General features: G+C 46.6%; 1 protein-coding gene across 6 annotated transcripts in view; it reads right to left on the bottom strand.

Moving 5' to 3' along the window:
• The window catches only part of PTPRC (protein tyrosine phosphatase receptor type C), a 147,851-nt gene that overhangs the window by 48,764 nt on the left and 78,752 nt on the right, over positions 1-20,335 (bottom strand). For all 6 annotated transcript variants that reach the window (XM_090048864.1, XM_090048863.1, XM_090048866.1 and 3 more), the window contains one exon: positions 7,433-7,585. In XM_090048864.1, the coding sequence (XP_089904990.1) occupies positions 7,433-7,585 (153 nt within the window). The remainder of the gene's footprint in view (positions 1-7,432; positions 7,586-20,335) is intronic.

The raw sequence follows: 20,335 nt of genomic DNA, 5'->3' as shown, positions 1-20,335 counted from the left end.
GCTCGCCGCCGTTGCTGTTCTGTGTGCAGCCGGTAGCACCCCCACCGCTCCACATATGGCTCCCACCACTCCTCCCTTCCAATTTTGCATCCAGCCAGAAACTCTGTGCCTCAGGATAACCAGTATTTTTCAATTACTGGCACCCCCACCCCCCATGGTTGGGGTGGGAAGACCCCTGTGCAGTGCCCTGGTGACAGAGGGGGAAATAACCCCAGCCAGGGGCCCTGCAGGCCAGTGTCTGGGCCCACCCAGCTGCTGTAGCAGCTGTTCACCCCATCAGACCCTCTGCCCCCTCACAGCTGCAGCGGCCGGGTGGGAGTGTGGCCAGACACCAGCCAGCAGTGCCCCTTTGGTTGAGGGGGCAAGGATGGAGGTTGTGCCCTGCCCTCTGGTGTCTGGCAGAGGGGGCTTACTCCAGTGCTTGCCCCAAGCAAGGAACAAGCAGCAGTGGTGGCAGCAGTCAGAGTGGGCAGATCCGTTTGTGGTTCCCCAGGGGTAGAGGGGAGAAAACCCTCATCTCTGCCTCAGGGGCCATGCTGGCCTGATGCTGCAACAGCACAGAGGGAGCACCTGGCAGATGAGGCTCCAGTCCCTGCTGGTGGGATATGGAGGGGAGAATAAACCCCTCTCTGGCCAGACCCCTGCTCATCTGGGGAGCAAAGGAGTGGAGCCAGCCCTGTGCTGCTACAGCAGAAAGCCCAGCTCAGAGAGCATACCAGGATGCTGGGGGACTTTGGTTTAGTTCAACCAGGAACAGGGATGGGGCAAACATTGCATAAACCACTTTGAGCCAAATCAGTTAAGTCTGATACTACATTCAACCAGGTTCATCTCAAACCAGTTTTAGTGATTTTTAAAGTGGTTTATGTGCGCTGAATGTCTGTTTTAAACAAGTGTCTGATCAGTTTCTGATCACTTAAACCAGTTTATGTGTAATGTCTGTGCCTAGCCTAAGAGAGCAAGTCATGTTTGGAGCCCCAGGCTGGCAGGAGAGGCCCAGGGACCAAGCAGGAAGCAAATGAGGAAGGGAGACCCATCCCCCACTGCTGCTGTCCACAGTTGACCAGGAGTGAGGCAAGCCCCAGGTCATTCATACCTTACTCTAGCCCTAGAGACTCATGCCCTGCTCCAGCAGAGGGCTGCCAAAAGTGGCTGCATGGAGTACCATGGCTTGGTGACGGTGGCAGGCAGGTTCCTACTCATGCCCACTTCCCCAGATTTCCCATGCCATCCCAAGGACTCCAGCTGCTTGGCATGGCTACATGGCTGAGTTTGGTGGGGACAGTGGTAGAGGTGGGCAATCCCCTCTTCCAGCACCTGTTCTGACAGTAGAGGATACCCAGGGGACTGGGCAGAGAGCCTGAGGGCCTGGAAGTAGGACTCACCCACTGTGTCCCCAGATAAGCCTAAAACCCCATTCAATTGCTCACTGAAGCCCCCAACTTGAGTAGGGTATGAGTGGCCTGGGGCTTCCTACTTCCCTGGGTCACCCAGGTCCCTGGGTCAGCCAGGGATAGTAGTGGCAGCAAGTGTGTCCCTGTAACAGAGAACCAGGAGCTTCTGTTACTTGAAAGAGAAGCCACAGCAGGGATGTCTCCAGGTCGGGGGAGGGAAGGCAGCCAATTCTAAGCTAGCTGCATGGGAATAGGCAGCCAGGGGCCCATAGGCTGCAAGCACTTATTGCAGGACCAGCGGCCTAGCAATAGGACAATAGGGTATCACCCTAGTTAGGTAACAAGTGCAATGCTATGGTAGCTAGAGCAAAAGCAGTAAGCTGCCCTGAAGGCTGAAAGAACACACCTGCAGCAAGTCAGGGGATCACCTGACTGGAAGGGGAAAAGCCAGGGGATATAAGCCTGAGGCATGGAGGCAGTGTGGCCCTGAACCTAGCAGAAAGAGGAGCTCCTATCAGCTCAGGCTGGTGAGAGCTGTAAGCCATGGCAGGTACTCCCAAGGCCAAAAGTGCCAGGAAGCAGGGAGGTGGCTTGGCAGTAGTATGATGGTGCAGAAGGGAGACTGAGTTTAACATGGTGGCTTGCATTTTTGTTTGAGTTTTACCTGGAGGATCAGCTGTTGCTGCTGGAGTGGAAAGGAGGACACTAGGGTAGCTGAAGACCAGTTCAAATTTTGAGCCCTGCCAGGGGCAGAGGCTTGGGACTGAGGAGGCCTGAGGCCAAGAAGGGGTCAGAAACCAACTGGGCTGGAGCCTAAGCCCAGAAAGGGAGACACAGGCAGCCAGGGGATGTTGAGAGGCTGAGGGTGAAAGGCCAGGCTAAAGCCAGTGGGCCTAGGCTAACAGTCCACAGCCAGAGTAACCTGTAAGTTAAGGCTAAGAAGGCCAAAACTTATACAAGGGAGTAACTGGTGAAAGAATGACATCTGTGAAGCATGGATGTGGCTGTAGAGGGTGCAGGATATCATGAATTCAGCCCATAAGGCAATTAGGGCTAGAAGAGCCACAGGCCAAGCGAGAAAGAGACTTTGTGTGTCCCAAGCCAAGTGAACCAAATGAAGCCCACGGAAAAGGAAAAGGACTAGGAAGAGCATCCAGAGCTTTTCGACCTCTAAGGGGGGGACATCAGAGGAAGACCATGAGAGGCAGAAGCAAGAACTGGCCATAGGCAGGACCAAGGTAGCCACCAAGGGCTGTCACGGCCACCCTAGGGTGTGTCCTGTTACACTCCCCCTTTCCTATTCCCAGAGGCATACCCTGGGTGTCTACTGAACAAGAAAAGAGGAATGCAGGAGCAGGGGAAAGCAGTATTGAATTTCAGAGATTGAGTAGTGCCCAGAGCAGGGGGCTGGGGCTTGGTGGGGTCATACAAGGATTCAAACAAGTCCCTAGAAACTACCGTTATGTTCTGGCCCCTTTGATGCTGGTTACATCTTCCATACCTGCCTTTTCAAATTCCCAGATCTGCCCATACGTGGATCATGGTGCTTCAAAGAAAAAATGGTGAGAGAAACTCCCTTACAAGTGGGGCCTTCAACTATGCTTTTAATAATTGTGAGGGAAGAACCTTAAAAATCATCAAGGTTTTGAAGAACATTTAAATTTAATGCTGTTATCTGCTTTTGTTAATGAAACCAAAACTTGGGAAAGGAGTGAATTCTGATTAGGTTTCAGAGCTGTTTGGGGAACAGAACTGCTTTTAGGCAAATGATACTCTGATGGGCCCTGTTAGTATGAAGGGACTGCTGAAATGAAATATGGGCACTGTGTTAAGCCTGGACACTATGGGTGCTGGTAAACATGAAAAAAAACCCAAAACAAAACAGCACTTTAGATTCAGTCATTTATTAGAAACACCAAAAAGCCACTGAAGTGTCCATTCTATACAGAAATTGGATAAGCCAGGTCAAAATAATGCAATGCCTCTTCTGGGCATGCATTGTGTTTGGTGTGGGGACACACAAAGCTTAAAGTAAAGACTTTTTTTTGTTTTTGTTTTTTTACATCTAAAGGCAGTCAATATAAGTCTTCAGTTGGGCTGGCATACCCAGTACCAAGTTGTGAATGAGTTGAGTTCATTATCTATCTTGCAATTTTAGATTGGTCTTCAGGTGAAGGACATGGAATTGCTTACAAGAATGTAATCAGCCCAAAGACAAAATAAAGTTTAGAGAATACCGTCACCCGCAAACTCCCCTTCCCCCCCTGCAAGTTTTGGTGAAACCCAGAGCAGCAAGATTGATGGCTGAATGAATTATTGGCTTCCTAGAAAGGAACAACCTGAAGTAGCATCTGTGATACTAGACTACAATAGATGTAATAGACAGAATTCTCACTATACCAGTCTGTTGAGCAACTTCAGTTACTATCTACTTCTTATGTATTTCATTATCAATAAAAGTAAATTTTATATATAGCAGGTACCAAGACACAGGCACAGTCTATGAAAAATTATTGCTCCTTTTACACAGAAAGAAGCTGTAATCTCAGAAAACCCTGAAAGGACATTCTTGTGGAATGGTTTTGTTTTTTGTTTTTTCTATAACTCAATTTCATAAGTGCATCTCTGAAAGAAAAACCAGAATCCATGTTTCTGGATACCTAAGTAGACAAGGTTTTTTAGGTGAATCTGATATCTTTTATTAGACTGACTTAAATAGTTGGAAAACATTTTCTTAGCAAGCTTTTGGGTTTACCACGTGAAGAATTGCTGCAATACAGAAGAAATCACACAATCACACGCCACTGGTTATGACATATCACCCTTCCCTCAAACATATATGGGAAATCCTCTTTAGCCTTATCACCAAAAGCAAACTTCCTACTGCCCAGAACACACCAAATAGATCCAGGCCATGCTATGACAAAAACTGCAAAATCTGCCAACACCTCTCCACCACCCCCACAATTATTATACCCCAGAACAGAACTATCAGCATTCCTGGATCTTACAGCAGCATCTCCAGAAATATAATATATCTCATCCAATGCCCCAAATGCCCTGATGGAAAATGCCAAACAACAACTGCACATCAGAAATCTATAAAAGACAAGGATGTCCAATTACTGTTGGGGGCATGTTTCTCACAAAACCACCACTCTCTCTCCAATGTCTCAGTTTTAATCCTCAGAGGGAACTTACAAAACACTTTTCACAGACTAGCCTATGAACTTCACTTCATTAACCTCCTGGATACAAAAAAATCATGGATTAAATATAGACATTGGATTTATAACACATTATAACCTGCCTGACATCTGACTCACCTAGTACTTCTCTACTATTTATCTGCTACATTCATCCTCTTTCTTCCCCGCCCCCAATCTCTCACCCACTAACTCCTCAAGTTACATCTTCACTGACTGCCTTCCTTGCATGCGTACCAGCCTCTGGCCTCTTTATTATTGATTCCATCCAGGAAGAGCATACACACCAACTGCAGATTCTTCCTCAGCCTGACAAAGGGTTTTTAAACCCGAAAGCTTGCTAAGAAATTGTATTCCAACTATTAAAGTTGGCCTAATAAAAGATATCAGATTCACCCAAAGAACCTCATCTGCCTGTTGAAGCAAAATTTTAAGTATAGGTGCTGCCAATGCATGAACTCAGTTTGATTGAGAGTGGAAAATTCCATGCAGGGCCTGAGTTACCCCTTCTATGACCTCAGGAGCTGTCAATCAGCCCTGACCCACTTTCAGCTCTGAGCAGACTCAGTTGCTATGCAGATCTTAGTGCAGAGCATGCCCAGTGTACGACTGGAATGAGGTAATACCTCTAGAAATTTCTCTTAACCAAGCAGCCTGATTGGCTATAGGGCTGCTATAAAAGGTCTGAGGGCCCCTCCCTCTGGGGGGAGAAGATCGCGTCACTGCAGACAGAGGCTGGTGTTTCCAGGGACTGTCTGGCAGTCAGGCTCTTGGGCCTACTGGTCTCCTTCCCCAGATTGGCACTCTGTGCTGGTTAGAGCGATTGTGATTTTGATCTCCTGGTTCCTGATTCAATTTGACCGATTGCTGACTACGATTTTGGACCATCCCACTACAACTCCACCTCAACATTCTGGCAGCCCGACCTCGGCATTACTCTACGACTACTCGATCGTCCACCAATATTGGACTGGCGTCACGTCTCGTTCATCATTCACCGCGTTACAGTTAGTTTGTTGTTCGTGTTATCCACTAAATGAGCTGTTGACCAGCCCTGGGACTAGGTCTTTGACTGAACCTCGTGGGCCAACAGACCCCTTTGTTGTTCTTGTTGTAAGTTTGTAAACTGTAACTGAAGACATCGTTCTCCTACGCACCTAAGCGTAAGTCAAATAAATTTCCAACTTGTTTAAGAAACCGCTACGTTTCCCGTGCCTCAGTTCTCCATAGCCAATAGAACCCGGCCTGTTATCGTGTCTAATTGCCACCCCGGCCCACCGTGACTCTGGGGTTTGGTTCCCCACCCCGGGACACTGCCTATGTCCTAAACCAACACAGCTACAAAATACACCCCTGGATACCTAGGTGAGATTTTTACCACAGGCCCTTTTTAATGGGTAAAGTGGATGGAACAAAATGCATCAGAATTGGAATGAATACAGGAATAGTGCAAAGGGGAGGGTTTTCTCAGCATAGGAACTGAGCCAGATAGCGTCTTACCTGTCTTCTGAAGTAATGTTCCACCTACTTAACTGACACCTGAAGCTATCTAAAGAGAGAAGGTATTGGAGCTGCCTACAATTTCTTTAAAGGTGGAAAGATGGGTTCAAAGAAGAAAGTGAAATATTGGCAGTAGTGAAAAGGAAAGAATTTTTAATAGTGGAATAAGGGAGAACAAGGAAGAATTAAATGGTTTGGGGAGGAACTAAACAATGGAATTAAATCAGGTGAGCTCAGCCCCTAGCTCATGGGCCAAATCCAGCCCCTAGCCCACAGGGTTTTCCAGAACTCTAGAAATTTGATAGCAGAGGAGAAGTAATGCTGTCATCACTGCCAAACTTCCAAGCCCCACAAGCAGGATTACATGGCCCCATAGCCAAACCCAGCCTGCACACACAGGGCAAGGAGTTGGGCTGCAGCTTGATCTGGCATGCCCTTGGGCACAATACAGAACATGAGACTGGAACCGATCCAGCTCACAGACTCACTCCTATATGACATATCCAGGCCAAAAGATCGGGTGCCACTGCTTTAAATGAATACGCACACACAGAGGACTAAAAGTAAGCAAAAATGTTAGAAAAAGCTGATAAAAGTCTTGGGAAAAGAAAAGATTTTGCAGGGCTTTAAAAGAATAACAGAAAGTTGAAACTTCTAAAGTAGAAAGAAGATCAGAAGAGAAATTTTGCGCCCCAATTAGGCCTTGTCTGCACAAAGAAGTTTCTGCAAAAGTTTACAAAATAATGGGAAATATTGCCCCCCGCATGCCCCTCTCCGCAAATGTTGGTAGACATGCATTTAAAGGCTAGAGAAAAATGAAAATAGAATATTAAAAGGAATTATAACAGAGGTAAAAAACGTATAGGGGTGTGAAAGTAGACCTCGAGCTTTATCCTGTGAGAGCTAAAAACCCAAACTAAGTAAACATGTCTATTCATAGGGCTATAAATAATTATTTGTTTTTACATTTGCATTGATATGATGTCAGAAGAAGGTAACTATATTTGTATGCCTCTTTTAAATTGTTTTGCATTCTGTATAAAATTAAATTTTAGAAGTCCTATTACCAAAAAAATTCAAAGTTGATAAATTTATTAGGTTTAAGGTAACTTAAAAATGTCCACATTGAAAAGCATAACTCAAAGACAGTATTAACACTGAATATTGAAATGATTCAAATAAAATCAATAAATAAAAAATACTAGTGTGTAAGCATTCCTAATACAATAGTAAATTTATTGTGCATGAATAATGAATGCATAACCAATGATGAACATTTTTTTCTACTCATTTATGAAGTATTTGTATGCAAAAGTTATTAAATAAACTTACTTGTTGCGTTCGTATTCCCTTCAAAAACCAGCCGTTCTCCTTTAACAGTTTTGTTTTTCTTGTTAATGGTGTATGCTTTCACTTCTATTTCATACTTGTTGTATGGATGATATCCCCCACAGGTATATTTTTTATCTTGTTTTTCCACATGGACTAAATAAAAAAGGGAAAGTTAAGTGAGCATTTCATATTCTAAACACAAGGACTACCATGTAAATTCTATCTTTTAATCTACTTTCCTGTCTCTAAAACAGGACAGTAAGGATTTTACAGAAAAAGATGCTAAAACCCAGAATTTTTTGCAATGCAAGGATGAACCTGATTATGAATTAACTTAATGATATGGGGCCTGCTTCTTGCACCAATTAATTATATTTGGAATCATGAAAGATAATATCTTATCAAATATTCTATAACCATAGTGATTATCATTATCCATATAAATTAAACACAAAAAACTCTGCTGAAAGAATACAGGAAAATCTAATGGATTCAGAAGTTAGGAAATACCAGACCTAAGTTCCCTTGTGCAAACTTATCTGGATCTTATGTGGATATGCACTAATGATGGTCTCAAAATTATATTCTATACTATTTTTCCCCACAAAGAAACTCATGAAATGGTATGCTATTCAATAGCTCTTTTTATCTTCCATATTCGGTGTGCCTCCTTGGTCCTTATTTAATATGATCCAAACTGTCCACTGAACGTTATTAATTTCTTATGTACTTTCTTATTCACTAGAATACCCAAGTACTTCATAAAAATGATGAATTTATCCTTGTAACTCCATATGTGAGAATAGCAGTTGTTCCCATTATGCATCTGGAGATTGAAGACAAAACGATTAAGGCCAAACGAGTCAAATGTTAACTAAGTTTGGTGCCTAAATGGAACACAAAGCACATTCATAATACTTAGTATTTTTACAACACCTTATATCTTGAATGCACAGGTCTAATTGATTTGAACTGTCACTATTTATTGAAAATATCACCTCAGGTGTCTCAGGCTGAACAGCCAAAACATGCGGAACATAAAATTAGTGACTACCTAGGAGAACATTGCTTTAAGTGACTAGCCTAGCACCACAGGAACTCAGATGTAAGAGATTAGCCAGATCACTTTTTGATAAAGTTATAGTCAGGAACCAGCAGAGAGCTCATCACCAATGAAAAAGATACTACCAAGTCCATTACTATAAAAGGTAAAAAGAAAATGGAAATAAGGAAAAGATTTTGGCTGAGAATCTGTGCTGCACCTTCGCACAGTAAAAGTAAGTCACCTTTCAAACCTCTCTTTGGAGGCCTAATCTGGGGCATGATGCCATTACATATACATATTATCAGGGGTCCTTGGTATACTGCTTAGAGCCCCAACTGCATCTTTCAAACCATATAAAGGGTCTACAGTGGAAGTAGAATTCCCTCACTTCTTTAAAAAAAAAGAAAAAACAAGGTTGCCCTCCATTCTTTTCCTTCTTCCACCACTTAATGTTTCGAGTGTTTCAATTTAAAATATTACAGATATTAAAATAATGGGTTTAAAGATGTTTCCATTTAACCTACTACCAATTCTGCATGCAAAGATAGGCACATTATGAAGCATTTCCCCAACCCCTTTATTAGTCAACTTGCTGTCTGTCACACCTTTGGAACTCCATCTCTTCCTTTCTTTCTCCATTTCTTAAAAGCCCAAACTGGTACCCTTAAACCAGTGCCCATTATGGCCTCTAGGCTACATTTTAACTTTAGATGCTGCCCTGCTGCTTTTAGAGCATAGTATCTGAACTGAGAAGTTGTAGTTTCTCTTGCAAATCCCATTGAAGAAGGGTCATCAGTCACACTTCAAAAGGGAAACCATTATGTTGCCTCCCAGTCCAGTTCCTGCATTTGATAAATGGCTGAAAGGTATCACATAGACAGAAGGTAAGGCTCTTTGAGTAGATGTGATATCTTTTATTAGACCACCTGAGTAGTTGGAAAAAAGTTCTTGGCAAGCTTTTGGGCAGTCACCCTTCTTCAGGCATAGGGAGTCTCTGCTAGTCTGAGACTTCAAGGAATGAGAGAAGCTAAAAGTGTGGCAGGATGTCAGTGATAATGTAAATACGTAGAAATTAGAATGACAAAAGGTAAAGCAGAGAAGGAAGGGGAAAGAAAGAACGGGTGAGGGGAGGCCAAAGGGAAACACTACAGTAGGAATAATGGCTCTCAGTGAAAAAAGGGAATAGTTGGAAATCAGCAAGACAAAGGGCAAAAAAGTATGGGAGGGGAGGAGAGAAAAGGTGGGGGAAAAGAAGAATGTAAGAGGTCAGGTGAGGCAGGTGCCTGGTGAATCAGATGTCAGGCTGGTTGTAATGTGTCATAAATCCAGCATTTATATTGAATCTATGATTTTTTGTATCCAGTATATTTATGAAGTGAAGTCCATAAGGTCATCTATGAAAGATGTCTTGTAAGTTCCCTTTGAGGATTAGAACTGAGAGATCAGAGAGGGAGTGATTGTCCTGTGAGTTGTGTGCCCCCACTGGTAGCTCGGTATTCTTGTCTTTGATAGATTTTTGGTGAGTGTTCATTCTGATGCGCAGTTGTTGTTTGGCTTCTCCTCCATGTTTTTCATCAGGGCATTTGGTGCACTGTATATAACATTTTTGGAGGTGCATTTGTATGATCCAGGAATGGTAATGGTTCTGTTTTGGGATGCAGCTATTGTGGGGGTGCTGGAGATGTGTTGACAGGTTTTGCATTTCTTGTCTTGGCATGGTCTGGATGCATTTAGTATGGTTTGGGTCATATGGAGTTTGCTCCTGGTGATGAGATTAGTGAGGTTCAGTTCTTGTTTAAAGACTAGGATGGGTGGTTCTGGAAAGATCTCTTTAAGAACTTGGCAAGCTTTTGAGCAGTCACCCTTCTTCAGGCATAGGGAGTCTCTGCTAGTCTGAGACGCCAAGGAATGAGAGAAGCTAAAAGTGTGGCAGAAGGTCTTCTAGTATGGGTTGCAATTGTTTGAGGATTTTCTGTGTAGGTTCCGGGACAGGTGATGTCATAACTAATGGTGTGTGATTTGTGGGGATTTTGCTTTTATACTGAAGCAAATCTTCACATGGTATCCAGGTGACTCTTTCAAAAGTGAAATCTCTCTCTGGAGGAGTGTTCTTGTTGACTGAAAGCCCCTTTTATATTTGTGAGACGGCAATCATGGGTATTCTCCTCGCTGCAAATTCTTCCCCCTCCCTTACTTGCTTTATCTTTTGTCTTTCTAACTTCTACCTGTTTATATTTTCACTGACATCCTGCCACACTTTTAGTTTCTTTCACTCCTTGGAGTCTCAGACCAGGAGACACCCTGCACCTGGAAAAGGGTTACTGCACCTGAAAGCTTGCAAAAAACTTTTTTCCAACTACTCGGTCTAATAAAAGATATCACATCTGCCAAAGAACCTTGCCTGGCTATGTCCTTAGATGAAGACAGCTATAACCAAAAACCCAGTCCCATAGACAGAAAGTTCTCTGAAGTAGAAAATCATCTTTTTGTTGCATACCTTTACATTAAAAAATACTGTGCAGTAAGCCTATAGGGGAGCATGTTTGCTCCCAATTGCAGCAGCCTTGAGAGGAAGTGCAGATGTACCCATACAATCTGGGACTGTCTGGGAACTGTCCCAGTCTGGAGCAGGTCCCAGCCAGCTCCAGGCTGGGTGGGGAGCTCTTCCCATGCAGGGAGCTCCTGGCCCCAGCTCCATGATTGGTGTTGGGGCTGTGAGATTGCTCCCTGCCCCCTGGAGCTGTCTGCTGCTGAAGTGGGATCCAATGGCAGAGCCTAGACTGGGACAATGTTCTTTCTTCTCACTACTACTACCAGCATTTTCATTTTCTTTCTTGGAATTCAAACTTTGGCTGTTCCAATTTTAAAGAAAATGTAAGCAGATCTTATATTGTACTGTAGGGAATTGAAGGGCAGAATCCCATGAGAGGCCAATCTGAGGTGGAAAGTAAAGTAGCTGGTTGTACTATAAAGAAACCTTACTAAGGCACAGGAATGAACAGAGGAAGACTAGTAAGTACAGCAGAAGATCAGCTTGGCTTAGCAGAGAACTCTTCAGTGATCATGGAATACAAAAAGGAAGCTTACAAGAAGTAAAAACTTAGACAAACTACTAGGGAGGAGTAGAGTATTGCTCAGGAATGCAGGCATGAAATCAGGAAGGCCAAAGTAGAGTTGGAGTTGCAGCTAGCAAGGGATGTGAAGGGTAACAAGAAGGGTTTCTACAAGTATGTCAGCAAAAAGAGGAAGATCATGAAAAGTTTGGGTTCCTTACTGAATGGAAGAGGCAACCTAGTGACTGATTATGAGGAAAAGGATCAATGCCTTTTTTACCTTAGTCTTCACAGGCAAGGTCAGCTGTCAGACTACTGAACCTGGCAACACAGTTTGGGAAGGTGGTGAGCAGCCAATAGTGGCAAAAGAATATGTCTGGGACTATTTAAAAAGCTAGATGTGTACAAATCTATGGAGCCAGATGCAATGCAACTGAGGGTGCTGAGGAAGTTGGCTGATGTGATTGCAGACCTGTTGGCCATTATCTTTGAAAGCTTGTGGCAATCAGGAGAGGTCCCAGACAATTGGAAAAGGGCAAATATAGTGCCCATCTTAAAGAAACAGAAGAAGGAGGATCCAGGGAGCTACAGATCAGTTGTCTCAGTCTTTGGAAAAATCATGGATCAGATCCTCAAGGCATCCATTTCTAAGCACTTAGGGGAGAGGGAGGTTGATTAGGAACAGTCAGGATGGATTCACTAAGGGCAAGTTAAGTCTCATCAATCTGATTGCATTCTATGATGAGATGACTGGTTCTGTGGATGTGGGGAGAGCAGTAGATGTGGTGTACCTTGACTTTAGCAAGGCTTGTGATAAAGTCTCCAGAACATTCTCACAGGCAATATAAATAAGTACATCTCGGACTATAAGGTAGATGGAAAACTGGCTGGATTGTTGGGCTCAAATGGTAGCAATCAATGGCTTGATGTCTAGGTAGCAACTAGCATCAAGTGGAATGCCCTGGGGTTGGTTCTGGGACCAGTTTTGTTCAAGATGTTCATCAATGATTTGGAAGATGGGATGGAGTGCACCCTCAGGAAGTTTGCCAGTGGAACCAAGCTGGGTGGTGAGTAGTAGATATGCTAGAGGGTAGGGCTAGGATTGAGAGAGAGAAACTGAAGGATTAGACCAAAAGAAATCTTATGAAGTTCAATAAGGACAACTGAAAAGTCCTGCACTTGGGATGGAGCAATGCCATACACCAATACAGACTAGGACTGACTGACTAAGCAGCAGCTCTGCAAAAAAGCACCTGGGCTATAGTGGACAATAAGCTGAATGAGTCAACAGTGTGCTGTTACCTGTCAGCTCCATGTTCTTGGGGAACCCTGACACAGGACACAGACTGTCTGACTCACAAAGAATCCCCACCCCCAAAAAACAGAAACTGATTAAGATGCAGTGAAAGACACACCTAAAACCCTCCAGATAAGGGAGACAAAAGTGAAAAAACTGCCCTAGGTCTCATTTGCATCTGAGATGGGAACAGATGACCATTCATTTACATGAGAGATGGAGAACAGAAAACCTAAAGCAGAGACTGCAGTGAATTCTGGGATCAGCGAAGCAGGGGAGCACTGCATGATGGGGAATCTGTGCTCCAAATGCTAATCAACCCTCACACCGAGCTCAGCATTTATCAGACAAGTTCTAATCTGGATTTACAAAGGACTTTTCCTCTCCCCCCCGCTCCCCTCCCCCCCACCTCTAAGCAAAAGTAAGTTTACTAGGCATCTCAGGCCGAACATTCCCTGGTCCCACTATGGGAGGCCTATGTAAACTTAATTGGCTAAAACTTGGTTGCCGGGTCAGGGAATGCTGAAGCAATAACCCTAGTCAGAGGGGGTATGGACAACATTTGAACAATAGTACAGGGTTCATCACAGCGTCCAGCCCATTGGAGCCCTGTCCACAAATGTTGTCATACTTTTCCCAAGATGACTGGTGGAAGTCCTCTCCACAACAGGTTATGAACACTCCAATAAGTGCCTTAAGTCTGTTAAAAGACTATAGTAAGATCTGGAAAAGTCATGCTAAGCTGAGGCTTGTTCACAGCAAGTAAAAATCCAAAACCCCGATGCTGCAATCTATTGTTTCTGAAGACACCAGGAGATATCCCATCAAGTATATGTGCTATCCATAGGAATGTCAAGCTGTCTGCTAAGTATGTGTTTCCTGAGTATCAATCAGTTTCCTGAGATGTTCCAATCACATAACCCCTTGTCAATAGAGAAGACAATTTGATTTACACTATTGAGAATGCTTGAAAGAAGCTGAACTGAGGGTATAAAAATCTGTAAAAAGAAGCAGCAGTGTGTGTGCTGACACCACGCACTTTCTTCTGGAGAGGCTGAAGGAGGCAGATCATTTCCCTTCAAGGACTGCGCTGAGAACTTTGACCTGTCAGCTTTGCAACCCGAGTGCCTTGGACTGGTGAGAGCCCAGCTCTCTCTCCCTTTTCTCTTCTCTCTCTCTAAGCATAGATTTCTGAACTTGAACTGTATTAGTTAAGCTTGAGCTAAGTTTCCCCAAATACTTAGTGAAACCAAGGTAATACTGTAACTGTTTGTGTTTGTTTTTCCTTTGCATGTCTATTACTGGGGCAGAGGGGCCGATGCAGCCGAGCCGGATCCGGAGGGGAAGCCCCCCGGATCCCTCTTAGCTGAGCCGGTAGGGAGCCGCGCTCCCGAGCTGTGTGAACAGAGCGCGCAAACAGGCACGGTCTGTAAGAGCACGCCGGCGTTTGTGCCGGCATTCACACCGGAGGGGGAGCAGGATTGGCCCAGAGGCCGACTCGTGTTAGCGCGGGCCAGAGGACCCAAACTCAGCTAGAAACTCCTACGATGGTGTTGACACAGAGTGCTACCAGGGCCCCTGCCCAGGGGGCACGGCCTTCCCGGGGCTTGTCTGAGGCCTCCACCCAGATGGAGCCCACGGGGGGGCTGGCGTCCCCCAACCCCCTGGCCTGCGGGAGCTGCCCAGCAGGGCCTGGGGGGGCAGGGACTGGAGACCCCCACACCTGTCCTGAAGGCGTCCACCTTAGGGCCCTGGAGGCGAAGGTGAGGGAGCTCCAGGAGGAGGTTAGCAGGCTGAGGGGAATCAGGGAGGCAGAGAAAGAAACTAACAGCTATTTTCTTTCCCTGCAGGGTTGTACGACCAAGGAGGATGCACCTCAAGATGAGCCCTCCACTGCTAAGTGGTAGACGGTCACCTCCCGTGCCAGGGCTTCTCAAGATACGGCAGCACCAGTTCCTCCAGTCCGGCTGGAGAACAGGTACGAAGCTCTGGCAGCCCTGGAGGAGGAGGACGGAGAGGACGAAACCGGGGAGGAGGCAACTCCATGCACACCGCGTCCTGTGCAAGCTGAAGGAGGCAAGAAGGCCAGGAGGAAGAAGCGTCGCGTGATCGTCATTGGTGACTCCATCCTGAGAGGTACAGAGGGCCCCATCTGTTGCCGGGGACCCCTTGGCAAGTGAGGTATACTGCCTACCTGGAGCGAGGATTCAGGACGTGAAAGGGATGCTCCAGACTGTAATCCAGCCCACCGATTATTACCCCATGGTCCTAGTCCATGTGGGCACTAACGATGCGGCCAGGAGGAGCCCTGATCACCTCATGGAGGACTACCATGCTCTGGGGTGCGTGCTGAAGGAGATGGGCATACAGGTGGTTTTCTCTTCTGTCCTGCCAGTGAGTGGACGAGGCAGATGGCATGAAACGTGCATCGCGGAGACCAACTGGCGGCTACAGGAATGGTGCTTTGAGGAGGGCTTTGGGTTCCTCAGCCACGACCGGCACATCACGACGAGAGACATGCTGGGATGGGACGGGCTCCACCTTTCCCCTAAAGGTAAGCATGTGTTCTCTTGTAGGTTGGCGGACCTCCTCCGGCGGGCTTCAAACTAGGCTCGGCAGGGGAAGGGGAAGATGAGGGCGGAGGAAACATCAGACTGCCAGAGCAAACAGCACCCACAACTACAGCCCAGCCCAGACCGATGAGCGAAGTGAATAAACAGGTAAGAGATAGGGGCCAGGGTAACGCTGGGACTAGGGGGTCAGTACACATACACACAGGAGGCCTCAAATGCCTCTACACAAACGCTCGTAGTATGGGCAACAATCAGGAGGAACTTACCCTCCTGCTGGCTGACACCAGCCCGGACTTAGTGGGGATTACGGAAACGTGCTGGGACGAAACGCATGATTGGGCGGTCAATGTCAAGGGCTATAGGCTGTACAGGAGGAACAGGATAGGAAAGAGAGGTGGGGGCGTGGCACTCTATATTAAGGAGAAATACACATCCTTGTTAATTAGCAAGGAGTCAGGGGAGGGGCACTCTGAAGTGCTTTGGGTTAGAGTACAAGGCAGTCGAGGGGAAAGGGACTTAACGGTGGGAGTCTACTACAGACCTCCCAACCAGGAAAAAGAGCTTGACCAGGAATTCTTGGGTCAGCTCACAGAGGTAGTGAAGGCTAAGGATGGGGTAGTCATGGGGGACCTGAATTTCCCGAACATCTGCTGGGAAGAATAGTCAGCCAGGCCTGAACGCTCACGTAAGTTTTTGGTCAGAGTGCAGGACCTCCATCTAACCCAGGAGGTGCACAGCCCCACCAGGGGGGACGCCTTGTTTGACCTAGTGCTGGCCACGGGCCATGACCTGGTGAGGGGACTGTGGGAGCTCGACCACTTGGGCGACAGCGATCATCGCCTGCTGGAATTCACCATCCAGCGCAAGGTGGCAAAGACATGCAGTAAGGCAGCGGCCCTTGATTTTAGGAGGGCAGACTTCAATGAGCTAAGGAGGATAGTTGGAGAAGCGCTGAGGTCCTGGAGGGGAGGGGAGCCAGGTGTCCAAGGAGAGTGGTCGCTCCTTTAGGAGACGATCCTCCAAGCCCAAAGGAAGGTAATCCCAATGAGGATCAAAGGGAGCAGGAGAGCACACAAGCCTCCGTGGCTCACCAAAAGCATCTGGGAATGTCTCCTTGCTAAAAAGGAGGCTTACACCCAATGGAAAGAAGGGGTCATCACCAGGGAGGACTACTCTGTAGTTGCTCAGGGATGTAGCGGGGTAGTTAGGAAGGTCAAGGCAGAGATGGAACTCGGGCTAGCTTCCCAGATTAAGGACAATAAGAAGTCTTTTTTTAAATATGTAGGGGGTAAAAAGAAGGTCCCGGGTAATGTGGGGCCCTTGCAGGACGCCATGGGAAACTTGGTTGTCATACCACATGGCAAAGCTAACATGTTTAACGATTTCTTTGCCTCTGTCTTCCTAAGTAGGGCCCAGAACAGCCACCTCCCTGCTGGGCCCCCCTCGGACCCCAGGGGAGGCACACCTGGGCCACGGGTAAGCGAGGATTTAGTTACGGAGCTTCTCGAGGGGTTGGATGCATTCAAGTCAGCCGGCCCGGATGATCTCCACCCTAGAGTTCTAAAGCAACTGGCCAAGGTCATTGCAAGTCCCCTGGCACAACTTTACGAGCACTCGTGGTGCTCTGGTGAGGTACCGGAGGACTGGAAGAGGGCCAGCGTGGTCCCCACCTTCAAAAAAGGCAGGAAGGAGGACCCGGGAAACTATAGGCCGGTTAGTCTTACCTCGATGCTAGGCAAGCTGTTTGAGAAAATTATGCTGGCACACATCCAGGAGGGGCCAGCAGGGGACTGCATGCTTAGGGGCAACCAACATGGGTTCATCAGTGGCAGGTCCTGTCAGACCAACCTGGTGGCCTTTTACGATCAGATCACCAGATCATTAGATGCAGGGGTAGCAGTGGATATAATCTTCCTGGACTTCCAGAAGGCTTTTGACACTGTCTCTCACCCCGTTCTCATTAAGAAACTGGGGGGCTGTGGTGTAGACACCCACACAGTCAGATGGGTCGCCAACTGGCTGGTGGGCCGCACCCAGAGGGTGGTAGTGGATGGGTCCTTCTCAAACTGGAAGGACGTGGGCAGTGGGGTTCCACAGGGCTCGGTCCTCGGGCCCGCACTGTTCAACTTCTTCATCAGTGATTTGGATGAGGAGGTAAAAAGCACCCTGTTCAAATTTGCTGATGACACTAAGATGTGGGGGGATGTGGGCACATTGGAAGGATGAAACAGGCTACAATCAGACCTAGACAAGTTACATGGGTGGGCGGACAAGAATAGGATGGGTTTCAACACAGACAAGTGCAAGGTGATGCACCTCAGGAGGAACAACTGGCACCATACCTACAGGTTAGGGAACTTCCCTCTTGTCAGCACGGAGGCGGAAAGAGATCTGGGGGTCATCATTGACTCCAAGATGAACATGAGCCGGCAGTGTGGGGGGGCAGTCAGGAAGGCCAACCACACCTTGGCATGCATCCACAGATGCATCTCAAGCAGGTCCAAAGAGGTGATCCTCCCCCTCTATGCGGCACTGGTCAGGCTGCAGCTGGAGTATTGCATCCAGTTCTGGGTGCCACACTTCAAGAGGGATGTCGACAGCATGGAGAGGGTCCAGAGGAGGGCCACTCATATGATCAGGGGACAACACGGCAGGCCCTATGAGGAGAGGCTACGGGACCTGAACCTGTTCAGCTTCCAAAAGAGAAGGCTGAGGGGGCATCTTCTGGCCTGTTATAAACTAGTCAGGGGGGATCAGCAGGCATTGGGGGAGTCACTGTTCCCCCAGGCACTGCCAGGAGTGACCAGGAATAACAGTCACAAGCTGGCAGAGGGTAGATTTAGGCTAAATATCAGGAGGTGCTACTTCACGGTCAGGGCGGCTAGGGTCTGGAACCAGCTTCCAAGAGAAGTGGTGCAGGCTCCTACCCTGGGGGTGTTTAAGAGGAGGTTAGATGAATATCTTGCTGGGGTCATTTGACCCCAGTACTTTCTCCAGCCATGGCAGGGGGTCGGACTAGATGATCTGCTCAGGTCCCTTGCAACCCTAGAAACTATGAAACTATGAAATTACTAGTCTCATTGTATATTCCATATACTTAGCAATAAATAACTTTTATAGCCAAACTGGTGGTAATTGGGTATATTTTTCCTTCTTTACTAATCTTTCCCCCACTTGCTTTGCAGCAACGCTCCTTTTACCTAATCCAAAAATACTGTGGGCTCTGCTCATCAAGAGGCTAAAAGATTGGGATGTGCTGAGTTTGAAATACATAAGGGGATCAGCTTGTACAGGCTGATTGACCCAGTTTGGCTCAGATGTGCCCTAATGAACTGAAATCTGGCCCATGAGGGTGTCATCTGGGCACCCAGCCTGATTCCGAGTTATTCTGTTTAACTGTGTGCTTGTGTCCGACTGTGGTTATCAGTTGTGTCCGAACTGATTCTTGGCATATGAGGGTGTCAGCCTGTCCATGCTGATCAACCCAGCCAGGTCAGGCGTGCCATGTTAAACTGTGTGTGTTTGTGGGTATGACTGATTTGGGGACTGGAGGAACCCAGCCTCACTGAACAGAGTCCTGCAAGACAGCTCCAATGGGGGTGAGGGCTTGCAGGGGGAGAGATACAGCTCTGTATAGAAACACCAGTAACACAAGCAGCACATTAATAGAATTACCAGGACCCTAGCCCTAATAAATGAGCACACCCCAAAGTAGTGGGCAAATCTGGTAACAGTGCCCTTGTTCTGAAAAAGGCTAACAGCATACTTGGCTGCATTAGTAGGAGTGCTGGCAGCAGACCAAGAGAAGTGTTTCTTCCCCTCTATTTGGCAATGGTGAGGCCACATTTGGAGTGTCCAGTTTTGGGTCCCCCACTACAGAAAGAATGTGGATAAATTTGAGAGATTCCAGCAGAGGGCTTCAAAAATGGTTAGAGGGCTAAAGAACATGACCTCTGAGGAGAAGCTGAGGGAACTGGTCTTATTTAGTCTGGAGAAGAGAAGACTGAGTAGGGATTTAATAGCAACCTTCAACTACCTGAAGTATAGTTTCAATGAGAGTGGAGCTAGACTGTTCTCAGCGGTGGCAAATAACAGAGCAAGGAGCAGTGATCTCAAGTTGCAGCAAGACAAATTTAAGTTCAATATTAGGAAAAACTCTTTCACTTGGAGGGTAGTAAAGCACTGGAACAGGTTACCTAGAGAGGTTGTGGAATCTCTATCCTTGGAGGTTTTTAAAGACCTGGATAGACAAAGTTTTGGTTAGGATGATCTAGTTGGGGATGGTCCTACTTTGAGCAGGGGGTTAGACTAGATGACGTCCTTAGGTCCCTTCCAACCCTAATTTTCTGTGATTCTATGGCAAAAGTTGGTATTAGGAAGAGCCACAAGTTTGTCAGACTGCTGGTTACTGGTAGGTCTGGTCTGGTCTGCCAATAAACTGTAGATATAATTTATGAAATGGAAGGAGACCACATGAGTTTGGGGTTTAAGCAACATGGACAGGAGGGAATTTCAGAGAGAATACAATGAGTGAGCCAGAAGAGAAGTGATCATGTGGCAATGAATTTTCCTTGTGCTGAAATAACAGCCTGAGGCTTGCCAACTAGCTCAAATATACATGTCCACATGCAGTTAGGAAGCAGGTCAGGCTTCAGGCTAATCCAAGAAGCTGAAAGACTGACTGGTCCACTACGGACTCTGAGGGGCTCCTATACACATGCATGGATCCTGTTCTGATTTGCTGAAAATCCAGCACATTGGAACAGACTTGATTAATCAAGTCTGCTGTAGCACAGAAAGTGATACACTCCAGCATCCTTCTGCATCACCTGTATTAGCATCCCCATGCATCCCTGTGCTGGAAAAAATGGCAGTGGGGACACTTTGAAATAAGTCATGTTTGATAAGCTCTATTTCAAAGCACTCCACCTCAAT

Source organism: Crocodylus siamensis, chromosome 5 (assembly GCF_052110815.1).
Source record: "Crocodylus siamensis isolate JL-2025a chromosome 5, ASM5211081v1, whole genome shotgun sequence".
Taxonomy (NCBI): Eukaryota; Metazoa; Chordata; order Crocodylia; family Crocodylidae; genus Crocodylus; species Crocodylus siamensis.
Note: the sequence above shows the minus strand (reverse complement) of the source record. Positions and strands in the feature narration are given on the sequence as shown.